The 25,645-nt window shown below is 40.1% G+C and overlaps 1 protein-coding gene across 1 annotated transcript in view; it reads left to right on the top strand.

Moving 5' to 3' along the window:
* The window catches only part of ranbp10 (RAN binding protein 10), a 45,156-nt gene that overhangs the window by 8,347 nt on the left and 11,164 nt on the right, over positions 1-25,645 (top strand). Inside the window, exons 2-8 of the mRNA XM_074677341.1 lie at positions 5,735-5,846; positions 8,361-8,413; positions 19,288-19,455; positions 19,540-19,562; positions 21,958-22,142; positions 22,389-22,501; positions 24,809-24,917. Of these exons, the coding sequence (XP_074533442.1) occupies positions 5,735-5,846; positions 8,361-8,413; positions 19,288-19,455; positions 19,540-19,562; positions 21,958-22,142; positions 22,389-22,501; positions 24,809-24,917 (763 nt within the window). The remainder of the gene's footprint in view (positions 1-5,734; positions 5,847-8,360; positions 8,414-19,287; positions 19,456-19,539; positions 19,563-21,957; positions 22,143-22,388; positions 22,502-24,808; positions 24,918-25,645) is intronic.

Genomic DNA, 25,645 nt, shown 5'->3' with positions numbered 1-25,645 from the left:
CTATAGCCTAAATAAAAGGGAGTTTGTACAGTTCCTGAATTGTTTCAAACATGTACTTTTTCCCAGTCAATCCGTACTGTCTGTTAAACATTTTGAACATTTCTGGCTTTCAACCGTATTGAAGGGCTGTATTTCTTTGGCAATGTAGCTGTCTTTGAGCGCCCTCCATTTGGCGCTTTTATTTTTATTTACTTTGCAGACCAAAAGCCTCAGTAAGAGCGGATTGTCAAAGAACAAGGCTCCGCTGCACCTCCCCTTCTTCTTCTTCGTCGCCACTATTTTCAAACAAATGCGACATATCAGCTCGTTGGTGTTCATGAGCTCACACTTTGTTCATTCCCGATGTTAGGAAAGATAGACGTAGTGAGCCATCTTCTCATTCAGCCTCTTTGGTCGAAAAAGAGGAGGAAAACAAACATGCATGCACGTGTCAGTTTATCGAAGCTGGCAAACTTACCGAGGACGTTTTTATTTATCGTTCGGTTAATTGATTTATTGATTATCGTGAGGGGCCTAGCGAGAGCGCATATAACATGCCGGCGCATATCACACGCCGAAGACATACAGAACTTTACGGCAACAGGCGTTTCACTCTATACCTCTTCACTCTAAGAATCACGCAGCTCTAAACTCTCCTTCTCCATGTTCCACCTATTTGGACTGCACCCACCCTTGCACCCCAACGCAGGGGGTGCACAAGGAAAAACACAATAGGGCGAAAAAAAGTCGCACCAGTTTTTTTTTTTTTTTTTTTTTTTACCCTGGTTGCACTGATGCTCCTAATTATATTTATTATATTATATATATATATATTATATTTATTAGTCTGATTAAAATTCGACCCAAATAGTTGCAATTTTGAGCCTTGATGTTGTTCCTGGGTATGTTTTAGTTTTTTCACCTTATGGTTGAAAAGCAACTTTGGAATTACTTTTGTTGGCTACACAGGAAGTGACCCAATTGTGGAAAGAGTCTTGCTGGACCTAACTGACCTTTGTGCCATCTGAGTCCTGTCAGCAGGTTTACAAAGGTCTGTTTTACAATGAAGGTCTATAGAGAAAATGGGTAGCAAGGTTCAAAAGGATCACCAGATCTTGATCTTACACTTCCTAACTTTTTACTTCTCAGGGAAAAGTTTGAGCATGTTAATAAGTCTGCTACTTTGAGTTATGTTTTCAAGCACAAGTGTAGTGGGTGCTTGAAAAAAAACTTAACTCCTACCTCAAAACTGCCTCTGAAGCTGTGTCATGGTTGTATGCATGTGGTATGACTGTGACATGTCATTTATAACTGGTTAGAAAAAAAAAAAAAAGCGCTGTGAACACAGTGAATTAACTGTTTCTTTCATCAGGGCACATACAGTGCCCTCTCACCATGGAGAGGGCACTTATTCCCACTTAACACATGTTTTTTTTTTTTCCAATTGGGCCATGCCGCTGTGCACACCACTGTTTTTTACAATGTGGGTGCCACTATATTGAGAATCATATGTGAAGTAGGTTAAAGTCATGTCATGTAAGCTCTGTGAGGCCATGGTGAAATATTTGAACGATACAACAAACTTTGCCAACATTTTAGCCAACACCATGCTGAGGTCTTGTTACCAAGTTGTTTAGTATGAGTCGTGATTCCCAAATACTGTAATAGTAGTTTAACGGTAAAAAAATTGAATAGTACATAAAACTGAAAATTGAATCCTTAATTTGATTTTCTGAGCCCCTGGTTGTAATGTGAAAAAACTGACAGGTGGTGTTTGTAAGGCATCTAAAAGACATTTTCTTTTACCAGCAAATCAAAAAACTTCCTTAACAACAACAACAACAACAAAAATATTCAAAACACATAAGACAGCATCAGTGCCAGTTGCCACACAAGTGCAAAGCACTCTGGGATTCAGATCTAAGAAAAACACACAGACGTCTGTTGCACTAGAGAGTTCTAGGAGAAAATTTTGCAAAAGTTTGAACAAAAAGTGTTTACAAAAAAAAGTTACATGCAGCTTTGCTTGATAGAAGCGGAGTTCACTTATACTAGCAGCATTTGCAGGGACATACGTTCTGGTTGTGAAAACCAAGGAACAGAGCATGGAACTGTATACTTCCCTGCTCTAAATCTCCTGAGATATGGACTGAACCATCCCCCCTGTTTCATTTCTTTTTTTCTTTTTTTTTTTTTTCTTCTTTTTTTTTTCGGTATATTCATGCCTTTAATGAGGGAGGAGAGGACAGTGGATAGAGTAGGAAAGGGGATGAAAGTAAGGAGTGAACTAGACTGCTAGGTCGTCTGCATCCCACCCTGTTTTATTTCTGTGGAGTGGGTATTAGTGTCATATCTTCTACAGGGGTGCACTTTAAAGCATAAAATAAAACAAAGGTTAATGTTAAAAATCATTGAGAAGTTTTTTTTCCCAAACCAATATGAATACTGTCGACATATGAAAACGTGAAGGAGTTTCTTTCTATAATGATGGAATGTAACCATGGCCTGAAGAATGGAAAGCAGATGAATGGAATGGAAGGAAATGGAAATCTGTGAGTTTCTCAGCAGTCCCAGGCCCCTGTGCTCATATTGTTGTATTGGAAGAAACAGATTGGCCCCTAAATCACCTGAGGCAGGTTCCCTCCTCAGTTTGTGACCAAAAATGTTTGCTGTGGTCAAAAACAGCATCTATTTCTCCAAGCAATCAAAACAGTTGTAAAGAGACCTGTTGGCCGATCGACAAGGCGTTATCACACGCAGCTGCTATAAATAGATACTGTAAATGTAGCCACAACTGTTAGACTAGACGGCTTCAAAACACACACACACACACACACACACACACACACACACACACACACACACACACACACACACACACACAAAAAATACAATCATAAATACTTTGTTGTCACTGTATTCTACACACATATAACAACATTAGGAGCCCAGCTCTCCTTGGCACAAAATGTTTACACAATGTTCAAACTCTAACACACACATTCAGTGTAGAAAGTTGCTAGTAAGTTAAAATGAATAAGTCAAATCAGTTTGAGAGCATTGTGATTTGCAAAATTGGAATATCTGAATTTAGGGCAAAGAAGTCTTTAGTCTGGTTGTTACTGTTTTTCCTGCCCTGTCCTACATCTGCCTGAAGGCAGCAGAGTGTGACCAGGATGTGTAGTGTCCTTAATGTTTTTTTACCTAGTTGCTACTTGGGGTATACAGTTAGTGATTCATACCATTTTTGCAAAAGCATAAACGGCACACATATATGATAATAACAATAATATGCATTATATGTATGTATGTATGGGTCATACTATACACTATACATTGCTAACAGCTTGACGGTATGAATCCATAAATCCATGGGTGAACTGTACAACAACTTGATACAACATTACAGAGTCTCACAGACATCTTAGTACCAGTAGCAGCTCTATACTCACAAATGGATGGATGTTAATGTTGTTTCTTTATGCACAAACCTGGTGTTTTAATGCCAACAGGTGAAATGCCTTCCTAACACTAAACTACTTAAAATAGCACATTTCATCTCTATTACAATGAGAATATTTTTAAAAACAGGTGTTACATTTTGTATGAAGCCATGCAACCAGAACATGCCAGGATAATGACTGTATCAGTGGACGCAGATTAGTTTTAGAAAACACAACAATAAAAAGGCTTTCAGATGTTTTATTGGTCATTTTGTTTGTTTTTGGATTGGTTCGTTAGTGTGTTCCCACAGCAGGGGGGTCACCAGTCTCCAGCAGCACTGTTTTAGGGGTCGTGGGGTAAAAACATCAGGAACCTTTTGGTTAAACAAGTCATTAATATTTGTGTAATGTTGGACTGAAAACGACTGAAGCCACATGCCTACTACCTAAATCGTAGCTACAGTGGGTGATGACTACGACTGGTTGAAAAGAATAGGAGATGACAAAAGGTGTCCTGTAGTGTGGTTTACTTTGACATGTTTTCATTTAGAAAATAGATTTCAAATTGTGTAAAGGCTGTGAGTAAAAGTTCAACCGCTTTCTAACTTTTTTTTAGGGTATATTAAGAATTTCATTCTGATCATAAAGATGTCATAATAACATCTTACAAGAGAATAAGATCCCTCCAGGAAGTGCCAGAGTTTTTTTTTTTTTTAAATTGAAATGAGTACTAACTATCTGAGGGTCACTTCAGAAAAACAGTGAAGTGAATGCCCTATCGTGTTAGTCCAATTGTTATTTGGCCAAATGTTTACCTTTAAATATGGGTGGGAGAAAAATTTGATTCACATATGTATCAGGACTTTTTTGCTTTAGAATATTCAAATCGGGGTTCTTTTAATTTTTTTTTTTTTTTCCCCCAAGAATTTAAAACCTTTCAGTCTTGGTTCATTAGCTAGATTGGAAAAACATAACTACTTTTCTGTTGTGGTTATATTTGTTTGTATGTTTGTGTTTTTCCTGAATGCCCCCTGTGTTCCCAGCACGCTGTGTGTGAAGAACTGGAGCTTCCATGTTCTATCTATTACTACATACATGCTCACACAGCAACAACCTCAAGGTGTCTGCTGACTGCCAGTTGCTTGGTTTAAGGTTACAGCTTTCTACATTTCTCACACACACACACACACACACACACACACACACACACACACACACACACACACACACACACACACACACACACACACACACACACACACACAAAGCCTAAATGGCTTTCTCACAACAGGTGATCTCTGTCATTGGTGTGAGTCCATGTCACAGAAAGAAATGCTCATGTTTATCATTGGACGGTTGTATAACCTCACTCTCCCATGAATTGCAACAGTGTTTATCTGACTGTAGAAAAACATCTTTCTGAATGACCGTGCTCTTATCCAAGTTCTCAAAATACACAGTTTGTTGTTTTTACATTCCCCAGGTTGTACTTTAAAACTTACAGTAGAATGACAGTGATTAGAGGGATTGCACATTTGTTGTCTGAGTTTAAAAGCTTCTCTTTTGATGGTTGTAATGAGGGAGTGAGTGGGGACCAATAATACCCTGTGATTTCCCCCATTCAGTTTCACACACCGCAGGTCTGTGGAAAGCCAAAGCAGGCAAAGGTATCCTCTGTTATTCCTAAAGTCTCGCTTAAAGTCACTGACTGTATGTAAAGTGGACGGCATGGCTCTGCCATTTACCAATGCAAGGCCAAAATACCCCTTTCACAGGCACCGCCATTGGCAGCCAGGGTCTGTGCAGTTGAGACTATGAGAGGTTCTGAGTGGAGCCAGTTGGTCGATATAGTATTTTTTCTTTTGAGATTCAAGTCTCTTCTTGGCTCACTCTCTCTCGACATATTTTACTATCCCTGAAAAAAATACCAAGAACAGCAGCTGCCAATCATCGTTGAATGTGCCGCACAGCCTTGTTTTTAACCTCTTATAATTAATAAAAACAAAACATTTCAGAAAAAAGAGGACTTGAATCCAAGGCAGCCAAATGATATCTTCAAATCACCACAACAATCAGACGTGAGAAACATTTCTACTTGGTGTATTGATTTTTTAAAGTTTGACCACAGCCCATCTGGAATGACTGGGGAGATAGATTTTTTCAACTATGCTGCATCCAACCAACAGGGGTGCCGGTTTTTCGGCGACCTCACTTTGAGCCGAGCAAGATGACATCCTTTTTTTGACCGTCTTTGCCTAAAGTCCTTGAGTCTAGCCATAAACTAACATCAGCATTTTTTTTTCTCTTTTCAGGCCACGGAAAAAACCACAAGGATGCAGCATCAGTTCGGGCAACACACCCAATCCCTGCTGCGTGTGGGATCTACTACTTTGAAGTCAAGATTGTCAGTAAAGGTCGAGATGGGTAAGCAGATTTAAGCTTTGGAGTCATTTTATGAGGGTATATGCCGAAATCCTGAGGCTAAATTCAATACCTTTTTAAGACTTCTTAAAAAACCTTTCAAAAAGTCTGAAGACCTTATCGCGACTTTAAGCTGCTGTTAGCAACCAATCTTTGATGATTGTAGTTTTCATTTTAACTTAAATTAGATAAGCTGAGAAGGAATACAGCTTGAAAGAATAAATGAAACTAAAGGCAGGTTAATTGACACTCCCATTACCACAACAAGTATCAGTTATTTAAGGCCAACTTGCATAAAATACATACGGATGGCTACTAAACTACCGTACAAACTGAGTTTGTTGTCCCATTAGCCTACGGATATGTTGAGCTGCTAGCGCTTCGTTTAGCCCGTGCCTCACAAAATTACACCTTTGCTTGTTGTCACGTCTCAAACAACAGCGCTACGTAACTTTGTTGGTAAATACCTTATCTCATTGCGTAGTATCCAGTAAAAAAGGTGATTTTAACAAAGAAAATTTGTTCCAAAACAACTGAGATCAGGGGAAGCCTTCTCTATATCGTAAGAATCCAAAATCCGAGGTCATCAAAAGTCCGAGAAATTTTCTCAGGAGGCTTGAGAAACTCTTATGATCTAGAGAGAAATATTTTGAGATGCTAAAGCTTTTTCTAGATCCTCACGCTGGTCTGCGATAAGTGTGACGAGCAAAATGATCGTCCAATCACCAGGTGTGGTTACTTTTGAAGGTTCAGACCCTGAAAACATTTTCGAAACAGATGGACTATTTCCGTGGTGGATGTATGAAATTGTCTGTCTAGCGTGTCAGGTTAGTTTGTAACAGTCGCAAGGAGGAAAATAAATATTCATGGATACGTTTGGAGTCAAAGTTTGAATACCAATAAAATTTAATACCTCATAAAATCACGATTAAGACTTTTTAATACTTTTTAAGGGCCTTAATTTTCCCACAATGGATTTATCAACTTTTAATACTTTTTAAGACCCGGCGGACACCCTGTTTATAAATACAGTACCTCTAGTTTTACTGTCAAAACATCCTCAAGTTATGGATTCTCATTCTCAGCCCCATCAAAATTAAGGTCTTGGCTTTCATTCTGCTTCATCAGGGATACCATTTTCCGAAGTCTGTTTGCCTTTTGCCATAAAGACCAAAAACTTATACTAAATCAAAGGGTAAGACAAGGCTGTTGTGAAGCTGAGGGATTGGTGTATTTATGTATGTAAAATCATAGACTGTATAAAACATGGACGCAGTCTCTCTGATGTCACCTGTCTGTTACTGATACCGTTGAATGAAGCCAATCCGTGGACGCAGCCACATTTGATTTGACGCCTGCTGTGATTTTCCTTTCTAACAGCTTCAAGGTTCCCCTCAATCACGTGACCTGAACTGCATTTCTGATTGGACAATCAAATGATCCTAATAACCTCTAAACCGCTGAGTCAGAAAAAAATTCTCTCACCATTCAGTGTGTGCCGATAGTGAAATCAGTTTCAGACCCAAGCCGTTTTTGAACCAGGCTGTAAATATGTTTTTTAATGCTGTAAAAGTCCTTTTTTATCGCTGAGTCATTCTGCAGACAGCCTTAAATGGATTCTTGACAAACACACTTGTACTTTAGATAACTAAACTGAAAACCATCTGATCAAAGGAACATCCACTGTCATTTCTCATGTCCTGACTTGCCACAGAATAAAATTTGGCTAAAAGGAGACAAGGTACAGTGTGTACATAGTCATTCTCTCTTGGTACTTGTAAAATTACCGTATTTTCCGCACTATAAGGCGCACCTTAAAGCCTTCAATATCCTCAAAAGCCGACAGTGCACCTTATAATCCGATGCGGCTTATATATGGATCAATATTGATTAATCTTGGGTACCGTAGTCAGGGGGCATCGCCAAAGTAACAGCAGTGAGTGGTAAGAACCAGTAAAGAGGAATTCTGCTAAGTGCTAATGTTAGCTCACAGGCTGGCCCGGGCTTCTTCTCTTGTTTATTGTTAGAGCAATACAGCGCCCCCCAAAGGTCTGGCATGTGAACTGATCTCTGGATACGGCTTTTGTGGACGGCAGAAACGGATCGTCTTTACAGCGCACGGCACAGAAAATAGTTGGATAGGAAAATGTGCGGCTCCGTGTCGATGTAGCCTGAGTTTGACTGACTTATTGACTGTTTTGTTGACATTCCCTTTAGCGCAGCTCCATCTAGTGGATGCATAACACAACCCCAGCCACTACTGTAGCTTCTATCCTATGCGCCTTATAATGCGGTGCGCCCTATATATGAAAACAGTTTTCAAATAGGCCATTCATTATACTCCGAAGCGCCTTATAGTGCGGAAAATACAGTATGACCAAAAATTTGAGCTGGTTATTTCTAAGCTAACAGAGAAGGTACAAACTAATGACCTGAACCCATGACACATATTTATCTTTAAAGCTCCATTATTCTCAAAATAATCTCTAAAAGCTTTTCTTTTGCTTTTGTTTGCAGGTACATGGGCATTGGCCTGTCCGCCCAGGGTGTCAACATGAACAGACTGCCAGGTGAGTTAATTGATGTAGTGCCATAAATCGTGTTGACATTTCAGGATACTCCCAGGTGTGGATGTCAGTGTTAAAAAGTTAAAGGGTTGTTGAACAACAGAAAAAGTCTGGTTAAACTAACCCTCTAACTGGGGTGACTTGAGGATTCCCAGGGTTATTTAACAGAGTGTTTGGCGAGTGCTTAATCAGGCAATATAGAGCGATAACTCAGGCTTGTTGGGCATGATTTGGAGCGGTGCTTTTGGCAAACTGAGAAGATGAAAACAGGCCTTGCAGTGCTCCCTTCTTTTGTTTGGTTCGGTTTACACACAGGACAGTCTGCACCGTGCAATTAAGCAGGTCTGGTGTGGCTAGCCAAAAGCTTGACCCTGAACTTTGCTAATTACTTTTTGGCCCATAGCTCCAGCCCGCTGTCTCTATTGACTCAGATTACAATCACGCATTGACAGTGCGGGTAGTTAGTGTGCACAAAAATTTACATAACATAGTGGGCAGGTTTCTTATCCAATAATGAACCTCTTGAAAAGGATTGTTTTCAACTTTAGCCCAATCGTATGCGCAGCACAGAGTGTCTCAGCAGGTCAGGGTCACAAACTGAAATCAACTGTGTGTGTGTGGTTGGAGTCGGACTGAGGTGTTGTTTGGATTGCTTTCTGTGATGTATTGTAATGCCGTTTACCCATCATCACCATCATCGTCATCATTACCTCTCAGTTAGTTTGTGCAGCCACTTGCTGACCTTTGGCTGAATGGTGGATAACTAAAGTTTGTATTTGAACACTCCCTTGCTCCCATGAGTGCTACAGCTTGTTTGAGTGGTTTACATCGAAATGTTATCCAATAAAATCACATTAGCAGTAACAAGTTGGGAAAATTCACACAAACATGCCATGCTGTGGTTCTGCAAAAGCCTGGGCTGATAACAAATTTTACTGGACAATACATTGTTCCGCAACTATTGACGATAAATGATTTTATTGACAATATTATTTTGAGACCAAATTAACCACTAATGTAAAATTAATATATCATAATAATTAGGGCTGTCATTTTAACGCGTTAATTAGATTAATTAATTACACTGCAAATTAACACGTTATAAAAAATAGCGTAGATTAATCTGGATCCAAAACCCGTGGGGCGTTCAAAGACACACTTATTTTCAAATGCCTGGCATTTTCAAACCGTTTGTCCTACTTGGAAACGTGGTGTTCTCGTCAGATTTTCAAATTTCCAACGGTCCCTGAATGTATCACACCTGACGTCAGCAACATACTTTAGACCGGGGAGAGTGGGTCCACATCTCGTTTATTCACACATTCTTTTTGAAAATCTGCAGAAAATCAACCGTTTGCTCTAGCTCAATTCTGTAAAAGACAGATAATTCTACATTCTTTACTGCATTAAACAAGCCCCGAATGATCGATATATATCCTGTATTTAAATCTAAAGAATTCTTTGAAAAGTTCCTTCCATCTTCCTTGTGTCATGTTTCAGCTTGGGGCTGCTCTGCACCAATGAGCAACAGTTTGTGTGTTCAGAGCATGTAAAACTGAGAATACTTCACTTTTCTTTGATCCAAGACTTGAAAAAAGTGTTTTGTACATAGTTCCTCACAGTTTTTACCCTTTAGCCCTGGTTCTCCTGACCTCATAGAAGTATAGAAGTTCATATTGCAGTCAAAATTGAGTCCACATTGAGTAAAAATGTGACAGAAGCAAAAACCATCCTAAAAATCAAATCAGCTTATCTTAGGTGCAGGACTGTGTAGATTTTGTAAAGATAGAACCATAAAACGCTTTTCATGTGTTCCTTATGCATCAGGGTACCTAAAAATGTGTTGTATACATTCCCACCTTATTTTTTAATGTTTTTTTAGTGTCTTTTAATGTAATTTTAATGTACTGGAATTTAAATTCTTTATTTTGGGACCTTAAGCAGATATTAAAATGCGATTAATTAGATTAATTAATTACAAATCCTGTAATTAATTAGATTAATTTTTTAAATCGCCTGACAGCACTAATAATAATACAATACACCCTTTTAAATGAAATAAACTTTTATTTCTCATGAGTATTTTTCACTATTGTGTTTGAAATATCAATAGTTTCCATATATTTCCTAAAAAAAATAAAAAAAAACCCCATTAAATATGAAATGGCCTCTTGGTCAAAAAGTGCACTTTAACTAAAAACAAAAAATAATTATTGAAGTGCAGTTTTTCTTTTGTGATGCAGCAAACTACACTTGCTATGTCAAGTAAATTCTCATCATTTAGGTCAGAGTTATTCTCAACGCTTAAAAAAAATGCCCCATGTGAAGGTGAAAAGAGAACAAATGAAAAAATAGATTTCTTTATATTTTGTGTCATAATTTTAATAAACGCAAACAGGTCTTTTATTTATCAGATGTCCGACAAGCAGTGACTCTTTCAAACTCACTCAGAAAATACGACATCTCATGTCTCTCAAGTTGGTCAAACATAGAAAGTGGAAACATAAAATATACTGTATGAGCAAAAGTCTTTACAGAGAAATGATGTGTAATTGTGGTTGCTCTGGGTGAATTAAGATGCAGCTTTGCCTGAGAAGGAAAGTAAAAACTTGGCTGTACCAACAAGCTAGCAGGCACTGTTTTCCCCAAGAGCTCAGGGTGGTGGTGATGGAGGTGGCTGTGTATGTAAGTTGTCCCGCCCATGTATTGTACTTTTTGTGAGACATTTCTCACATACTGCAAAGTCCTTTTCCATGTTTGTCTCATCCACACTAAAAGAGCCAAAATGAGTCCACACACTGATGCAAATGATGCATCTTTCAGTTTGACTTCAATAGTTGAGTGCGCCACATTAGCTTAGCTTGTATTTTCTTCTTCTGTGGCTTCGGCCCAATTTTCAGCCACCTGTGTAAGGAGCGCCTCCTGGATGGCATGTAAAGTGATGACTTGACTAAGGAGAAACTTTAGCCACGTTTACATGGAGCCAAATATTCCGAATAGAATCGGGTTAGAAGCCCTAACAGAATGAAAATGTTCCATATGAAAAACACCTCATTCGTAATAAACAGGCTGAATCCGAATGGAATTCCATTCCGATGCACAGGGGAAGAATTTTCCTTTTCCCATTCCGATGAAAAGCAAAATCCTGTCATGTAAACGGTGAATCGGAAAGTTGTCAGGCTGGGTTCTGTCTGCGCATGCTCTGTCCTGACGTAAACAAGCAGTGATGTATAATGTTACTCACACGGAAACATGGCGGCTTCCAAACAGAGCACACAGCACTGGTCTGCGTCGGAACGTTTGTTCTTAATACAAACGCTCAAAGAACTAGACATTGTCGCACGCTTAGACGGTAGGAAAACAAGAAATACTGAACTATTTAAAAAAGTCAACGAAAAATATGGCACACGTAAACACCAGATTGGAATAGATCGCTTGACATGTAAACATTTCGCCTGAGAGCTTCAATCGGAATGATTATAATCCAAATGAGAAAAAAGTCTGCATGTAAACGTGGGTAATGAAAGATCATCATTTATAGGCTATATTTTAACAATAATAATAATAATTGAAAAATGAATATGAATTAAAAATGATACGCTGTGAGAGTGCATTAATAATCAACAATAAGGTTAAATAACGCAATAGTTCAACATACCAGTATTTTGTCACACTTCTACGAAAAAAACTTTTTTTAATTTCCTTTTGCCTGCTGTGCCCTTTGCCCTCACAATTACTCCACTTTAGAAAGAGAAATAAACTACAGCTTTCATACACAGAATAAGTCTTGTGCTGAAAATATGACAGAATCTGGATGTGCTTCGTCTCATTTGTTGACATGAACTTGGAGTTTGAAACAAGCTTAAAACAAAAAAAGGATACGTCTGTTTTCTGTCTTCAACGTACACAATTCTTTAACTGTTGCTGTATATTTCTTCTGGTGCCTTCAAGCCCCAGCCTGATGTGTCTCTTTACAGTCACTATCTCACACACACACATACACGCACATACACGCACACACACACACATACACGCACACACACACACACACACAAAGAGATTCACGAATGGTTCAGCAGTCTCTGATGACATAAGAGGAAGTGTTGTAGCCATATAGCAGCCTCGCCTGGATAAAGCCTCTTGCCTTTGCGGACCAATCGGACCACTTCCCTGCTCTGGCCAATCACCCCTGGGGGCTCCAGCCCTGTCCGGGGCCACCTGACCTGCCTATTGACTAGTCAAGATCTGTCCAGTGGCCGAGGTTTGTGGAATGCTGTGGACACCGGGGCAGTTGATTCAGCAGGCTGTAGATCCACACACACATGCACACGCTGACACACTTTCATATACATCCACAGGAACCATTGGTTCCCCGCTCTTCTTGATTTGTCAAATGTCACACAAAGAGTGGGAGAGCGTAGAAGATGATGTGTGGATAAACATGTTTCCAAACCAGGCTCACGTATTATCTAGAAAAATGTTTTGGGACACTACAGATGGTCTACAGCCCTGGTAGACAGATTACTGTTGATTGCCTTAACTCTGACTGACTCGCTGTATTTGTGTGCCAGTGTGTGTTTGCTCCCAACTCCATGGATTTATCTGTATGTGTGTCCTGGACTGACTGATTACGTCTCTCAATTTGCTTGTTTGTGTTTCTCAGTACCGGACTGTGTGTATGTTTTTTGAATGTTGTTGGCTAAATGTACCCACGCACAGTTATCTTAAAAAAAGGCCTGAAAAACAACTTGTAGCACAGTATGTCTGTGCTGTATCAGGGCTTACAGCCTGTTTTTCTTACTCTGGTGTGAAAGATGCTTGATTCTGATTGGTCAGAACCCCTTGATGTTGGTTATTCACTTCAACGTGAGATTAGCCAGAAAAAAAAACAATCACACATCGAATGTCAAATCAATCTGTAAGAAACAGGCACATTTTAAATGCTGCTTGACACTACAGACCGTAAGGTAAGGTGAGGTGAAACCACAAGTTCTTATTAGCGTCATAATGCTAAAAAAAAAAGTTCATTTGGACCAGCATGCTAATTTCGCTAGCTAAACAATGGAGGGGTCTTGTCCATCCTGAAGGAATTCTTTGTCTCACAGCTTCCCTTTAACCTTACATTACCTCTTCCATAACACCGAAGACCGCATCAACCTAAGCACCCGTTCCCACCCTTTACCGTGGTGTGTAAGCAGCATGCTCGAAGCCCTGTCAGCTATATAATAGTGTCATGGCGTAGCAGCGCAGTGTACCCTGCTAATAAATTCAACGAAGAAGAAAAATGCAACACAGAAAATAAAGAGCAACATCCAGCAATTTGTCTTCTTTGTAATTGGCATCTGGCTTTCTAAAGCCATCTAAACACGGCAGGTGTCGCAGGGGCTTTTCCAGTTTTAGTCAAAGGCAGTATCACAAAATGTGTGCCGCATCGAGATGAACCAGACTGAACCGCTTGGTGGAAGTGGTGCTTAAAATGATCATAATCAAACATCAAGTTGTCCATGCCCTGCATTCAGTTTTCAAGACAAACTTTGACAATAACAGTTCATTAAGTCTGGTGTGATGCACTGAAGTGTAAATGTGAGAGAGTTGCGTTTTGAAATGTTTTAGATCTGTAGGAATAATGGTTGCTTTTAAGGACATAAGCATGTTAATAAAGCAAACAAATACTAGAAGTCCCTCTGAGGGCTCGCCAAGCAGATCTGAAATAATCTCACTTTTATGTATTTGCCTGATTGAAACTGACAATCAAAATTGAGGTTGCCAGCGCCAGAATAGGTTATTCCTGAAAAATATTTTTTAGCCTCCCGGTCATGTCACCAAGGACCGGATTGATTTACAGTACCTCAAAGTGCAACGCCTGCCAACAAAATTTGGCTGTTGGAAAAAAAGATCAGTGAGACAGTGGGTGCTAGTGCTCATGGGAAACAGTTGTCATCACAGTAAAATATTGGCTTTTCTGAATTGTCCTCACAGCCTTTGTAAACTACTCACCTTAATGCAAGAGGATCTCATAGACTTTAAGCTTCCATGTTCATTTTACGAGTCGAGATGAGTTCTAATAATTGTTGATAATAAAAAACAAAAGTTGTGTTTTCTCACCTAAAACATGTTTTTGTTCTCTGCCTTTAAGACCCTCATTGTAATGAGGGGGAAGTGCAGGAGATGTGTGTTGCATCTTCACAGAGAAAGCATTGGGAGATGTTTCTTGTGTTGGTTTTTCCAGCTCTCTTTCCACTATATGGAATAAGCTTTTCTGTGTATGTGTGTAAATGTGCGCACCATAAACTGTATAAAACATGGGCGTAGTCTCGCCGACGTCACCCGTCTGTTACTGAAACAGAAAATGAAGCACACTGGCTTTAGCGGCCATATTGGTAGTGGCAAGGTCTTCGCGAGTTAGAAAAAAATTCACCCTGTGGCGTGGGTGCTGATAGTAAAATTAGCGACTCAGACAGGAGACGTTTTTTGATCCAGGCTGTAAACAGGTTAATTTCTGCTATGAAAATGGCTTTTTTAAACTTGGTGTGTATGTGACTTCCCATACTTCCGGAGCCAGCCTCAAGCGAACACTCGAGAAACAGCAGATTTTAGCACTTCACCATGGTCTCATATTCTTAGACTGGAGGTTGCCGCTTGATGAGCACATGTTTGTGTGTCTGTGAACGTGGTGGGGCAGAACTTCACTATGCATGAAACGTCGCAAAGAGAAATGTGATCGCGGCGATGTACACATAAAATTCTGTTATGTAAGTTAGATAAAAATATAAGGCTATTAAGTAGGGCTGCACGATTATCACAATCGCAATGTCAGCACATGCAATTACGTAATCGCAAAAGAGGATATCGCAATCACAATGTCAGCACATGCAATTCACATTTTTCTCCATGATAACCAAGCAAGTCTGTAGTGTAGACTCATCACGACACAACATTTTTTATTAAATCGCAAGCACAATCGCAATATTGTCCACCTTATCGCAAATCGCAATATTGTCCACCTTATCGCAAATCGCACCTTTTCCCCAAATCGTGCAGCACTACTATTAAGTCTGTTGGATTTTAAAAAAAGCTATCGACCTGATTTATGAGAGAGGTGGGGCGGCCAGCCCCTCTTATACAATGGTGAGGAGAAACACTGTGACAGATGATGGTTGTAGGGCACCTGAAAACTTCCATAATAACAGAAAAAAACAGAGTCCTGCAGTGTCAAAGAGATCTGGGAGTAGCTTCAAAATTAGAGAAAAGGATTGGTAAAACTAAAATATATAATCTCAGATCATATATCATATCCAACTAGCCCACAACAACAGTACAGAGATGTTGAATAGATCTCTATCTCTTTATGTCAGTTTACTGGATATCAGTTGTGGACTGTTGTTTTAAGGCCTTGCCGTAGCTTTTTGGTCAAATCCCATTATTGCACAATGCAGCGTGGGTGAACCTGTTGTGATCTCCTTGTAGTCCAGCCCTGCTTTCTGGGAGAAAGCCCTTGAGGAAAACTCACGTTCCTGGCTGTGGAGACTGATGAGGGTTCTGACACAAAAGAGGAAACTCAGAGAGTCTAAGCTGGGAGATCGGCTGAATCCCACACTAACCCAGTATGTGCTCGTGTTTGTGGTTCTGAGCAAAGTGTTGCTTCACTGTTAAAGTTTTCTCCACTGCTGACCTCTGTGTCTGATCCTGCTGTGGAGGCCTGCCCATTTCATTAGCATGTTGGAGCAGCTAGCCGGGCATTAGAGGCAATATCCTTGTCAGCAGATTAATCTAATACCTCAACACACACACACACACACACACACACACACACACACACACACACACACACACACACACACACACACACACACACACACACACACACACACACACACGGTGTGCACAGAGTACACACGTACTCAGAAGAACACATGGAGAGACAGAGCAGTACGAGGTCAAATTAAGAGAAATTAGCCAGTACACATGACTGTAGCACAAAAACAAACACACTTGGCTGAGCTGAATACTTAATTCCATGACCACTAATACACATATTCAAGTATGCATCTAGTATGTCAGCTCAGCGACGACCTACTTTCACTGACCCCCCCTTCGCTTTTTGGCAACAACAGACAAGCTGTGATTGAAGAGGCACAAACTGAGGGCTGGGAAGCTTGATGCTGTCAGGTTCAGGTCCCATGTGGTCAGTGAGGATGGAAGAGTCCCTGAAAAAATAGATGAGAAAGAAACTGAAGCTTGCTCCAAACATCTGCAAGCGAGTCTCGGAGTTGATTGAATGAGGTGAATAGAGCTATGGAGGAATCATCTGAAGACCTTAAAATCCTTCCTCAAAGCTGGTTGGTTGTGGCTCAGATGGTAAAGTGTCCACTCAAGGGCTAGCTTTATTATTACAGCTTCTATTTTACTGGGTACTGAGCCAACATGTGTGAATGTGAATGGGGTGACTGGTGTGTACTGGAAAGCACTTAGTGGGGTCAGAAAATCACTTTAAAGTGACACTAAATGTGAACTTTGTAAATCCAATCCATGATTTCTACTGGCTATCAGATAAATATTAAAATTCAGTGGACCAGAAGGAGATGATAACCATCTTTATTTACTAAGGTTAATATGGGGTTCAGTGCACCTGTATTAATAAGTAATAAGCTGGAGATGGCTAACTATTTTGTGATGCTTAAAAAACTAAAGACTTTATTAGCGTCTTAAATGTATGTATTTGTTATGTATTGAATTATCCACAAGTTAAAATGAGATCATCAGCGCAAGAGTCAGTTGTTTCCAAATGCTATATTTTCAATATCTGGGCAGTCTTCCTGTAATACATTTGCAGAATGTGGACCAGATGTTCTTTGACAACACCACAGAGACTGGCAAAGTTTAGCAGTGAGAGAGATCTCTTGGACTTTTTCTAGTTATAGTGGACACTTGGAGCTGGATTATCTAGAGATAAAGGAGGTCAGAGTAGAGGCATCCTTAACAGGAGAGTTATAGAGCACAGGATAAAACAGGGGCTAAGCTGTTTGTGCTAATGTTGATTCTAACCCACAGTCAGCAGTTATTCTGCAGTGGTCTGTTCAAACTTGAGAGTCTATCAATAAAATGAAGAGTGAGGTTACGTTAGCTCTGCTTGGTGAGGTTGGAGTTGGTAGATGAGCACTGGTAGGACATAACCAGGTTTCACAAACAGAGGGGATCCATCCTATTCTCAGAATGTCTGTAAGACAAGATATCAGAAGGCCCATTAGTCAGAAAATCAGAATGCCTGTAAGTCAAGATTGCCCGTAAGTTAGGAAAAATCAGACGGCCCAAAAATCAGAAAACCCATTGATCAGAAGACCCATTAGTCAGAATATCAGAAGGCCTAGCCGTCAGTAAATCAGAAGGCCCATTAGTCAGAAGACTAATTGGTCAGGAGACCCATTAGCCAGAAAATCAGAAGGCCTAATAGTCAATAAATCAGAAGGCCCATTAGTCAGAAGACCCAATGGCCAGAAGACCCATTAGTCCAAAAATCAGAAGGCCTGCTTGTCAGAAGACATGTTAGTCAAGAGATCAGAGGGCCCAATAGGCAGAAAATCAGAGGGCCTATTGGTCAGAAGAATTGGAAGTTAAGAAATCAGAAGGCTAGTTAGTCAGATAATAAAATGGCCCATCGGTCAGAAGACCAGTTTGTCAGAAAATCAGGAGGTCTGTTAGTCAGAAGAATTAGTAAATTAGGAAATCAGAAGGCTAGTTAGTCAGAACATCAGATGGCCAATTAGTCAGAAAATTACATGGCCTTTTAGTCAGAAGGATTGGTAAGTTAGAAAATCAGAAGTCCTGTTTGTCAGAAAAACAGAAGGCCCATCAGTCAGAAGTCCTGTTAGTTCATAAATCCAGTGTTACTGTTGTCAACAGCAGGCAGATAGTCCCCATAGAGCCTTTAAGTATGTATAGAAATCATCTTATCTTATTGTTGTACAGTTTTCAATGACTACAAACAATTCTTTTAGTATGTTAGAAATTTGTTGTTATGGACTTGAAAGAACAAAGTGTTGTTTGTGTCACCCAGCCGCTTTACACCAGCTCTGCCAGTAAAGATCAGAGCTTCCACTGTGATACTTGTGCTTTGTGACTGTGGCATCACAACAAATCTTGTTTTCTTCCTCTTTGTGTTTACATTAGCTTTCTTCTGAAATAGGGTGGAGTTTGACACTTTAACCTCATCAGACCTTTCATGCTAAGAACAAAAATAGAAAGAGGCCACACCAATGTAACACCCCATGACAGCTACCATACATGACCCACAGCATTCAGTTACACTGAAGTGGCAATGACTAAGAATAAGCATAAACACATTTTCACATCAGACCACTCAGTATGTCTCTCTTGGCTTATTCAATAACTCACAGTTGCAAACACCTTGATGTTATCAGTGATGTACAAATCATGTCCTCTTCTCCTCCCCATACTCTCCTGGTTTAACCTCCTGTGCTTCTATTCCTGTTGGCAGTGACTCACCAGTTTTCTGTAGATGGATCAGATCCCTCTGCTGGTCTTTCAGAGATCTGCACCCCTTGAAAAAGTCAGAAAGAGTGTGTATGTGAGAGTTTTGCAGTCAGTGGTTGTGAGATGGGAAAATGTGAGCAGCAGAAGTCAATGAGTAACTGTTTCCTCTCCTCCAGCTGCAGCTTCTGGTCACTGTGACCCAGAGCAGATTCCTCCACTCACTTTAATGACTTAACCCTGAATGTTGGTGTATTTATACTGGACCAAGCAGGGACAAACTTAAGGAGCTGACTGATTATGTAATCCAACACACACACTAACCTTTTCTGTTAATGTCTTACTTCAAGTATTAAGTAACTGCGCACTTCTGTCCATGCCCTATTCAGGATGGGACAAGCACTCATACGGTTACCATGGAGATGACGGCCACTCCTTCTGCTCCTCTGGGACAGGCCAGCCGTACGGCCCAACCTTCACCACCGGGGATGTCATCGGCTGCTGCGTCAACCTCATCAACAACACGTGCTTTTACACCAAAAATGGAATCAGTTTGGGTGGGTGAAGACTTTGTGGAGCAGTTTTATTTCCAACTTTAGATTTTCATGTTGCGCCTGACTTTTTTGTTCTTCTGTCCTTAGGTGTAGCATTCACGGACCTCCCTGTGAGTATCATCACGTGTCTTCATGATAAATACATAAATTATCCACTTTAATCAAATATCAGATACACGTTCTTGTCCAGGTCTGAATCAAATATAGACAAATTTGTTGCCACCCTTCCTTTGGAGAAAATGAAATTGTCTTGAAACTGGCAAAAGTAATGAAAAAAAATGTAGTGATAGATTAACCAATGAAACTGGACAAAAATGGTACCCCCAGAAGAGGTGTGTGTGTTTGGGGTGGGAGTTATCACTGAACACACTGAATATATGTAGCACAGAAAGCAGAAGAGAAGTTTGTTTCAGGAAGTCAGAAAGAATGTGCATGTTAAAGTGAAGGTTGTCAGACTGTGTCCAAGCGGCTTGATGTTTCTGTGACTACAATTTCACGTGTTATTTAAAGTTTAGGGTCCACGAGACTAAGGCCAACCTCTATGGACTTGGCTGGAAGAGAAACATTGATGACAAGTAATACAAATGACAACCAAAGAGCCCAGAACAATGTCCAAAAAGTTAGAGGTGAACTCCAAGGTCAAAGTTCATCAGAGTTACACTGCATTATCTCACACTTGGTATGTTAACATGCAGCTTAATAAATCTGAGTATGAGCTTAGTCAGCATGAGATCAGACCATCAAGATACATGTAAACAGTTTAGTCGGACTGGGAACAGACTGAGCACAGCCTGTTTGACACAATTAGATAAAGTGGTTGCAATCCGATTTCCTATGGATTTGGCAGGCTTCAGTATGTCTCGGCTTTCAGTGCGTGCAAATTTCAACCAAACGAGGAAGTATATGACCATGATAGCTAAGGTCACTGCAGTCCAACACATTAAAGAAACACCACAGCGACAGAGAGCAAAGAGTCTCATTTTTGGAAAAGGAACCACAGCACCACCTACTGAAGTGGAGTGAGATCCCAACTCCTATACCGGGACTTGGGTATCAATCAATACCAATACTGATCCAGTACCAGTGTTTAATGATAACCTTTATGCCATACTGTAGAATAAAACTGGTAATGTTTCAGTTAAAAGGCTAAGAATGAGTATATGGAGTTACTGAAATTAATATTTATCTAAACTATAAAATTCTCAAATGTTTTCCAGCAGTTTGGTTAAAAAAACATGCTACAGAATGCTACAGAAATTAATATTCAATTGTAATATTTTTTACCCTGTAGACTGGTAATTCAGCAAAAAACAAAAAAAGTGCAGAAGAAGTATCATTCCAAATCAAGAATCCAAGAGCGCTGATAAAAAAGAAAAGAGAGAAAGCTGGTTGCCTGGATCAGCACCATGGATCCGCCCCTTCGCAACTATACCGATCCTGCTTTGAGAGGCACTGATCCACCAATACCCGGTACCTGGATTGGTATTGGTGCACCCCTAGTTTGAGCCAGAGTGGACTTCATGAATGAGGCTATAGATGTAAAAATGAAACTGTACCTGTACCTACTGTGAAACATGGAGGACGCTCGGTGATGTTCTGGGGTTGCTTTGATGCACCTGCCACAGAGAGTTCAATGAAATCTAAAGACTATCAGGACAATCTGGAGCAAAATGTGCCGCCCAGTGTCAGGAGGCTTGGTCTCAATCCAGGTCTTGATTCCTCTAACAGGATGATGACCCAAAGCTCAAAACACTCAGGAATGGTACAGAACACGACATTACCATCAAATATCTGTGGGCGGAGCTGAAACATGCAGTCTGAAGAAGGCAGGCTTCAAACCTTACAGCCAGAGCAGTTTGCTCATGAGGGATGGATCATCAACAGATGATAAGTCTAATTGGAAGTGACAGAAACAGTTTGATTGCAGCAATTTCCTCAAAAGACTGATCAAAATGTGAACTTGGGGGTATCATCTTTTTTTTTTGTCCTGGCCGCTTTTAGTTATTTGTTTTTAAAAATGATTCTGTTGAGCTGGAATTTGAAATTACTGTCTGATTTTTATTAATTCATTTTCAGAAAGTTTTTGCTTTTGTCAGTTTCAAGTTATTTTGGTGACTGTTGTGGGTTTTTATTTCTCTAACAGAGGGGGACCAACATGTATGTATGGCAGTATCTGATTATGGTTCTGTTATTTGATGATCCAACCAGATAAACTTATAGATTGATCAATCAGTGGGTTTATTCTGCTTAACTTTCTAAGACTGAGATACAACAAGCTGTAGTGTGGAGATTTTCATGACCAAATCTCTATTTCCCACCTTCTGCAGCTAACTGATGTAAATGAAAAAGGGGCAAACCAAAAACCAGCCCCAATCTGACAAGTGTCTGAAGATTACTCTGGTCTCATATATAACCTAAGGTGTTTTGAGCTGTGAATTTTTTCATCAAAGCACTGCAGGAACTAACCCTCATCTTTATGTCACTCTTTGCATTGATGTCTTTTAGCCTAACTTGTACCCAACAGTAGGGCTTCAAACTCCAGGTGAGATTGTGGACGCCAACTTTGGCCAGCAGCCGTTCGTCTTTGACATCGAGGACTACATGAGCGAGTGGAGGGCGAAGATACACAGCATGATCGCTCGCTTCCCGATAGGAGAGCGGCTTGGGGAGTGGCAGGCCATCCTGCAGAAGTAAGACTCAGTCTGGGCGGTTCAGAAAAGATTCAAACAGAAATGTGAAGATCTAGGTCTGCATTGGCCATACAAGTATGACAGGCAGTTGATGTGGTCCAAAATCATCGCTGCCTTCTTCATGCTGACTTCCACATTGTAGATTAGATGTATCAGTGATGTTAGCTGAGTGTGAATATGAAGCATCACCTAATTCATCATATAAGTTATTCAACCATCAAACAGTGCTTTCATGTTTTCTTCCAGTATGGTGTCCAGCTATCTGGTGCATCATGGGTACTGTGCCACCGCAACAGCCTTCGCCAGAGCCACAGAGACCATGATACAAGAGGACCAGACATCTATAAAGAACAGGCAGAGTGAGGGAACAAACCGACAACATATTTAGCTGGATTTAATGTGACTTTCTGAGCCGTAGGGTACAGAACCAAGTCATCAAAAGACCTTTTTTTTCAAAACAAAGTCTAGAAATAGTAAAACACATCTAACATTTCCTGTTTGGACTGGAAACAGTCTTGTGTTGTTACATGGCCGTGCCCTGTGAAAGGCAGAACAGACTAAGAGGTCTCACTTCAACCACACCACAGCTGTTAGCTAAAGTAGCACCAGAATGATGAGCTGCTCTGGAAAGCTGTTTTGTCCTCTCTGCATGTCGTCACAGCTCTGCTTCTCTTTTCCAAATATGCAACCCAGATCATTAAAATAACACTGCTCTGTCTGGTGTTGTACACTCCAGCTTTATACTACTGAATTTGTCAAATGCAGCGTTAAATTCTATAAATGATGATCATGAGGTCAACTTTTATGTCCGAGAAATAAACACCCCTCTACACCAAATAATGTTCCCAGGAAGCCCTTAAGGTACTTGAGATAGTCTAACTTTTATGAATGTGCCTGTTCATGAGCCATGATTGGAAATTAGATTATCAGCACCAAGATTGGATATTTCTGTTACTTGTCATGTGTGATTGGGTAGTTTTGTAGTCAATGGTGGACACTAGAGCTGAAACGATTCCTGGAATGATTCGAGGTACTCGATTACAAAAAATACTCGAGTAATTTTCTCCGCCTCGAGGAATCGTTTAATTTTAAAAAAGATCAAAGAGTGGTATTTCAAATAGAGCTGAGGTCATATTAAAAGAGTTTTCAGACCCCTCAAGCTACCTCTTATACAAAATAGCAACTAGCAACAAATCTAGCTTCTTTTCTGGAGTTTGGAGACTAATGGGTCATTCTACGAAACGGGTGACATTTGGGTCCGCAACATTTGATGAGATGTACAAGGCACAAAAAATGTGTCAAAGTGTGTTTACAAATTTTGGAGCTACCAAGGCAAGTGCTCTTATTGACATGCTGTATCAGAAAATTCTATGTCTTAAAGAGAAAAAATTTCATTTGAAAAATAACTGCTCTTTAACCCCAAAAAAATGTATTTTATCCGATTACTCGATTAATCGATGGGATATTCAGTAGAATACTCGAATACTAAAATATTCAATAGCTGCAGCCCTAGTGGACACCGGAGCTGGATTGCAAAAAAAGGAGGTCAGAGCAGGCTAAAACATTTAAGCCCTGTCTCCACCAAGTGGTCCGGTATGGATCAGTACAGTTTGATACAGGCTGGATCGGTACAGCCTGATCCTGTTATGTGTTGTTCTTTATTCTCTTAAGTTATTTTTTGGGGCTTTTATGCCTTTAACTGGATAGGAGAGAGCAAGAGTGCGAGTGACATGTGGGAAAGTGGTCACAAGCTGGATTCCAACCCGGGCCACCTGTGCATGGGCGAACCTCATGGAGCACAACCCAAACCAGTGAGCCGTCTGCGCTCCATGTGTTGTTCTTTATCACCACTTGTGCACGGAAAGTGATGATTCTTTTGATCAATCAATGAACTGTGGGGTTTCTAACTCCATATTCTAGGGTCAGATCGGTATGTCCGACACCCCAACAGAAGGGTACCAGTAAACTGGATGGTATGGGTTGGTAAATTGGAGACCTATCCTGATTTCAGTCAAAGGAAACGCCACAAAATGTGTGCTGTACCCAGAGGAACTGAACTAAATCACTTGGTGGAAACAGGGCTGTTGTCTGCTCACCTACTGGACATTAAACTACAAACTGACTTTACAAAGTTCTATGTTAACTACAAATACATACATTACCTTGTGGCTTTGCATCCTGGGAAAAGTTGTCTTGATCAAAAGAGTAGAGTAGAGTTAAAAAGAAGATCTCCTCTCCAAAAATATTGCATGTCTTGGCAAGAGTCACATCTTTTCAACAGTGGGTGCTAGTGCTCATGGGAAACAGAGTCTTTATCCCGGGAAACACTACCAATTCTGACCACAGGTGTCACTGAAGTTAACGCCAAACGTATAGTCCAAACAGCGCCTTCAAGTTGCTGCTGAAGTTTTAAAACTTGAGCAGGAGTGATATCCTGGTGTTAACAGGCCTAAACGTTTCTTTACAAAATAATACTTCTTTACTGCTTTGTGTAAATTCAAGCAGGTATCCTGCCATTACTGAAAATGAAGATGTGAAGAATTATTGAGATTTTTTTCCACTGACCTCTAAGAATAACAGATCAGTCTGTATGTGAAGTTTGCTGTGAAGCCTGTGTAGCTTTAATGAATCCGTTGAAAAATAACTGTGTAACTTTCCTTGAACAGGAATACAGAAGCTGGTGTTGGCAGGGCGGGTGGGTGAAGCCATAGAAGCTACTCAGCAGCTTTATCCCGGCCTGTTAGAACACAACCCCAACCTACTATTCATGTTGAAGTAAGTAGACCTGATGTAAAGGATTATGATGAAATATGGCTTGGGGATGCTGGTGCAATACTTAATGCTTTAAGCTAAGCAGTTTGTTTTCTCCATGCTCACACTGCTGTGGATGTAGAGCTGGCTGATGAGAAACAGGAGGTGCCTGTAAATATGGTCTTCACACAGAATACTTACTTTAGGTGATAACGATGGTAGCAATGATGAACTTTAAGAAAACAGAAAAAAAAACAACATTCAAATTATCGGTCATGGGTATTGATAATACTTTATTGATAGCAATGCCCTTATCAATCTGATTTTTTATCAATTCCTTTATCAATTCCTCCTGGGAATTTTCTGTGTTCAAAAAGTAGCTTTACATACTTTCCGTGTCATCAACATTTTATTGATTTTACAAGTCAATAAATACGAAACTAGTCTGGATATCTCTGGAGAAAAAATAAGCAAAAATTAAGCGTCATGTGACGATATATTTTGTTATATGTTATTGTCATGAAGTAGGCCATCTAGTGTCTCAAAGTGGCTATAGCAATGCTTTGAGTTGTTTGTAGCCTTGAGCTTGCATGTACCCCACGTACCTTTTTTTCTAGCTTCCTGTTGGAAAACATTTATTTTGATATTCAGTGTTCTCTGTGATGAAATTTGAAATTCTGTTAAAACCAGAATTATCTCTATGTATGCTAACCGCTAGCATGTCAATGCAATTTCCCATATACCGTCCTCTT

Source organism: Halichoeres trimaculatus, unplaced genomic scaffold (assembly GCF_033239565.1).
Source record: "Halichoeres trimaculatus isolate MK-OKI-2021-1 unplaced genomic scaffold, fHalTri1.1 fHalTri1_scaffold_10, whole genome shotgun sequence".
Taxonomy (NCBI): Eukaryota; Metazoa; Chordata; class Actinopteri; order Labriformes; family Labridae; genus Halichoeres; species Halichoeres trimaculatus.
This window is presented reverse-complemented; position numbering and strand designations above follow the sequence as displayed.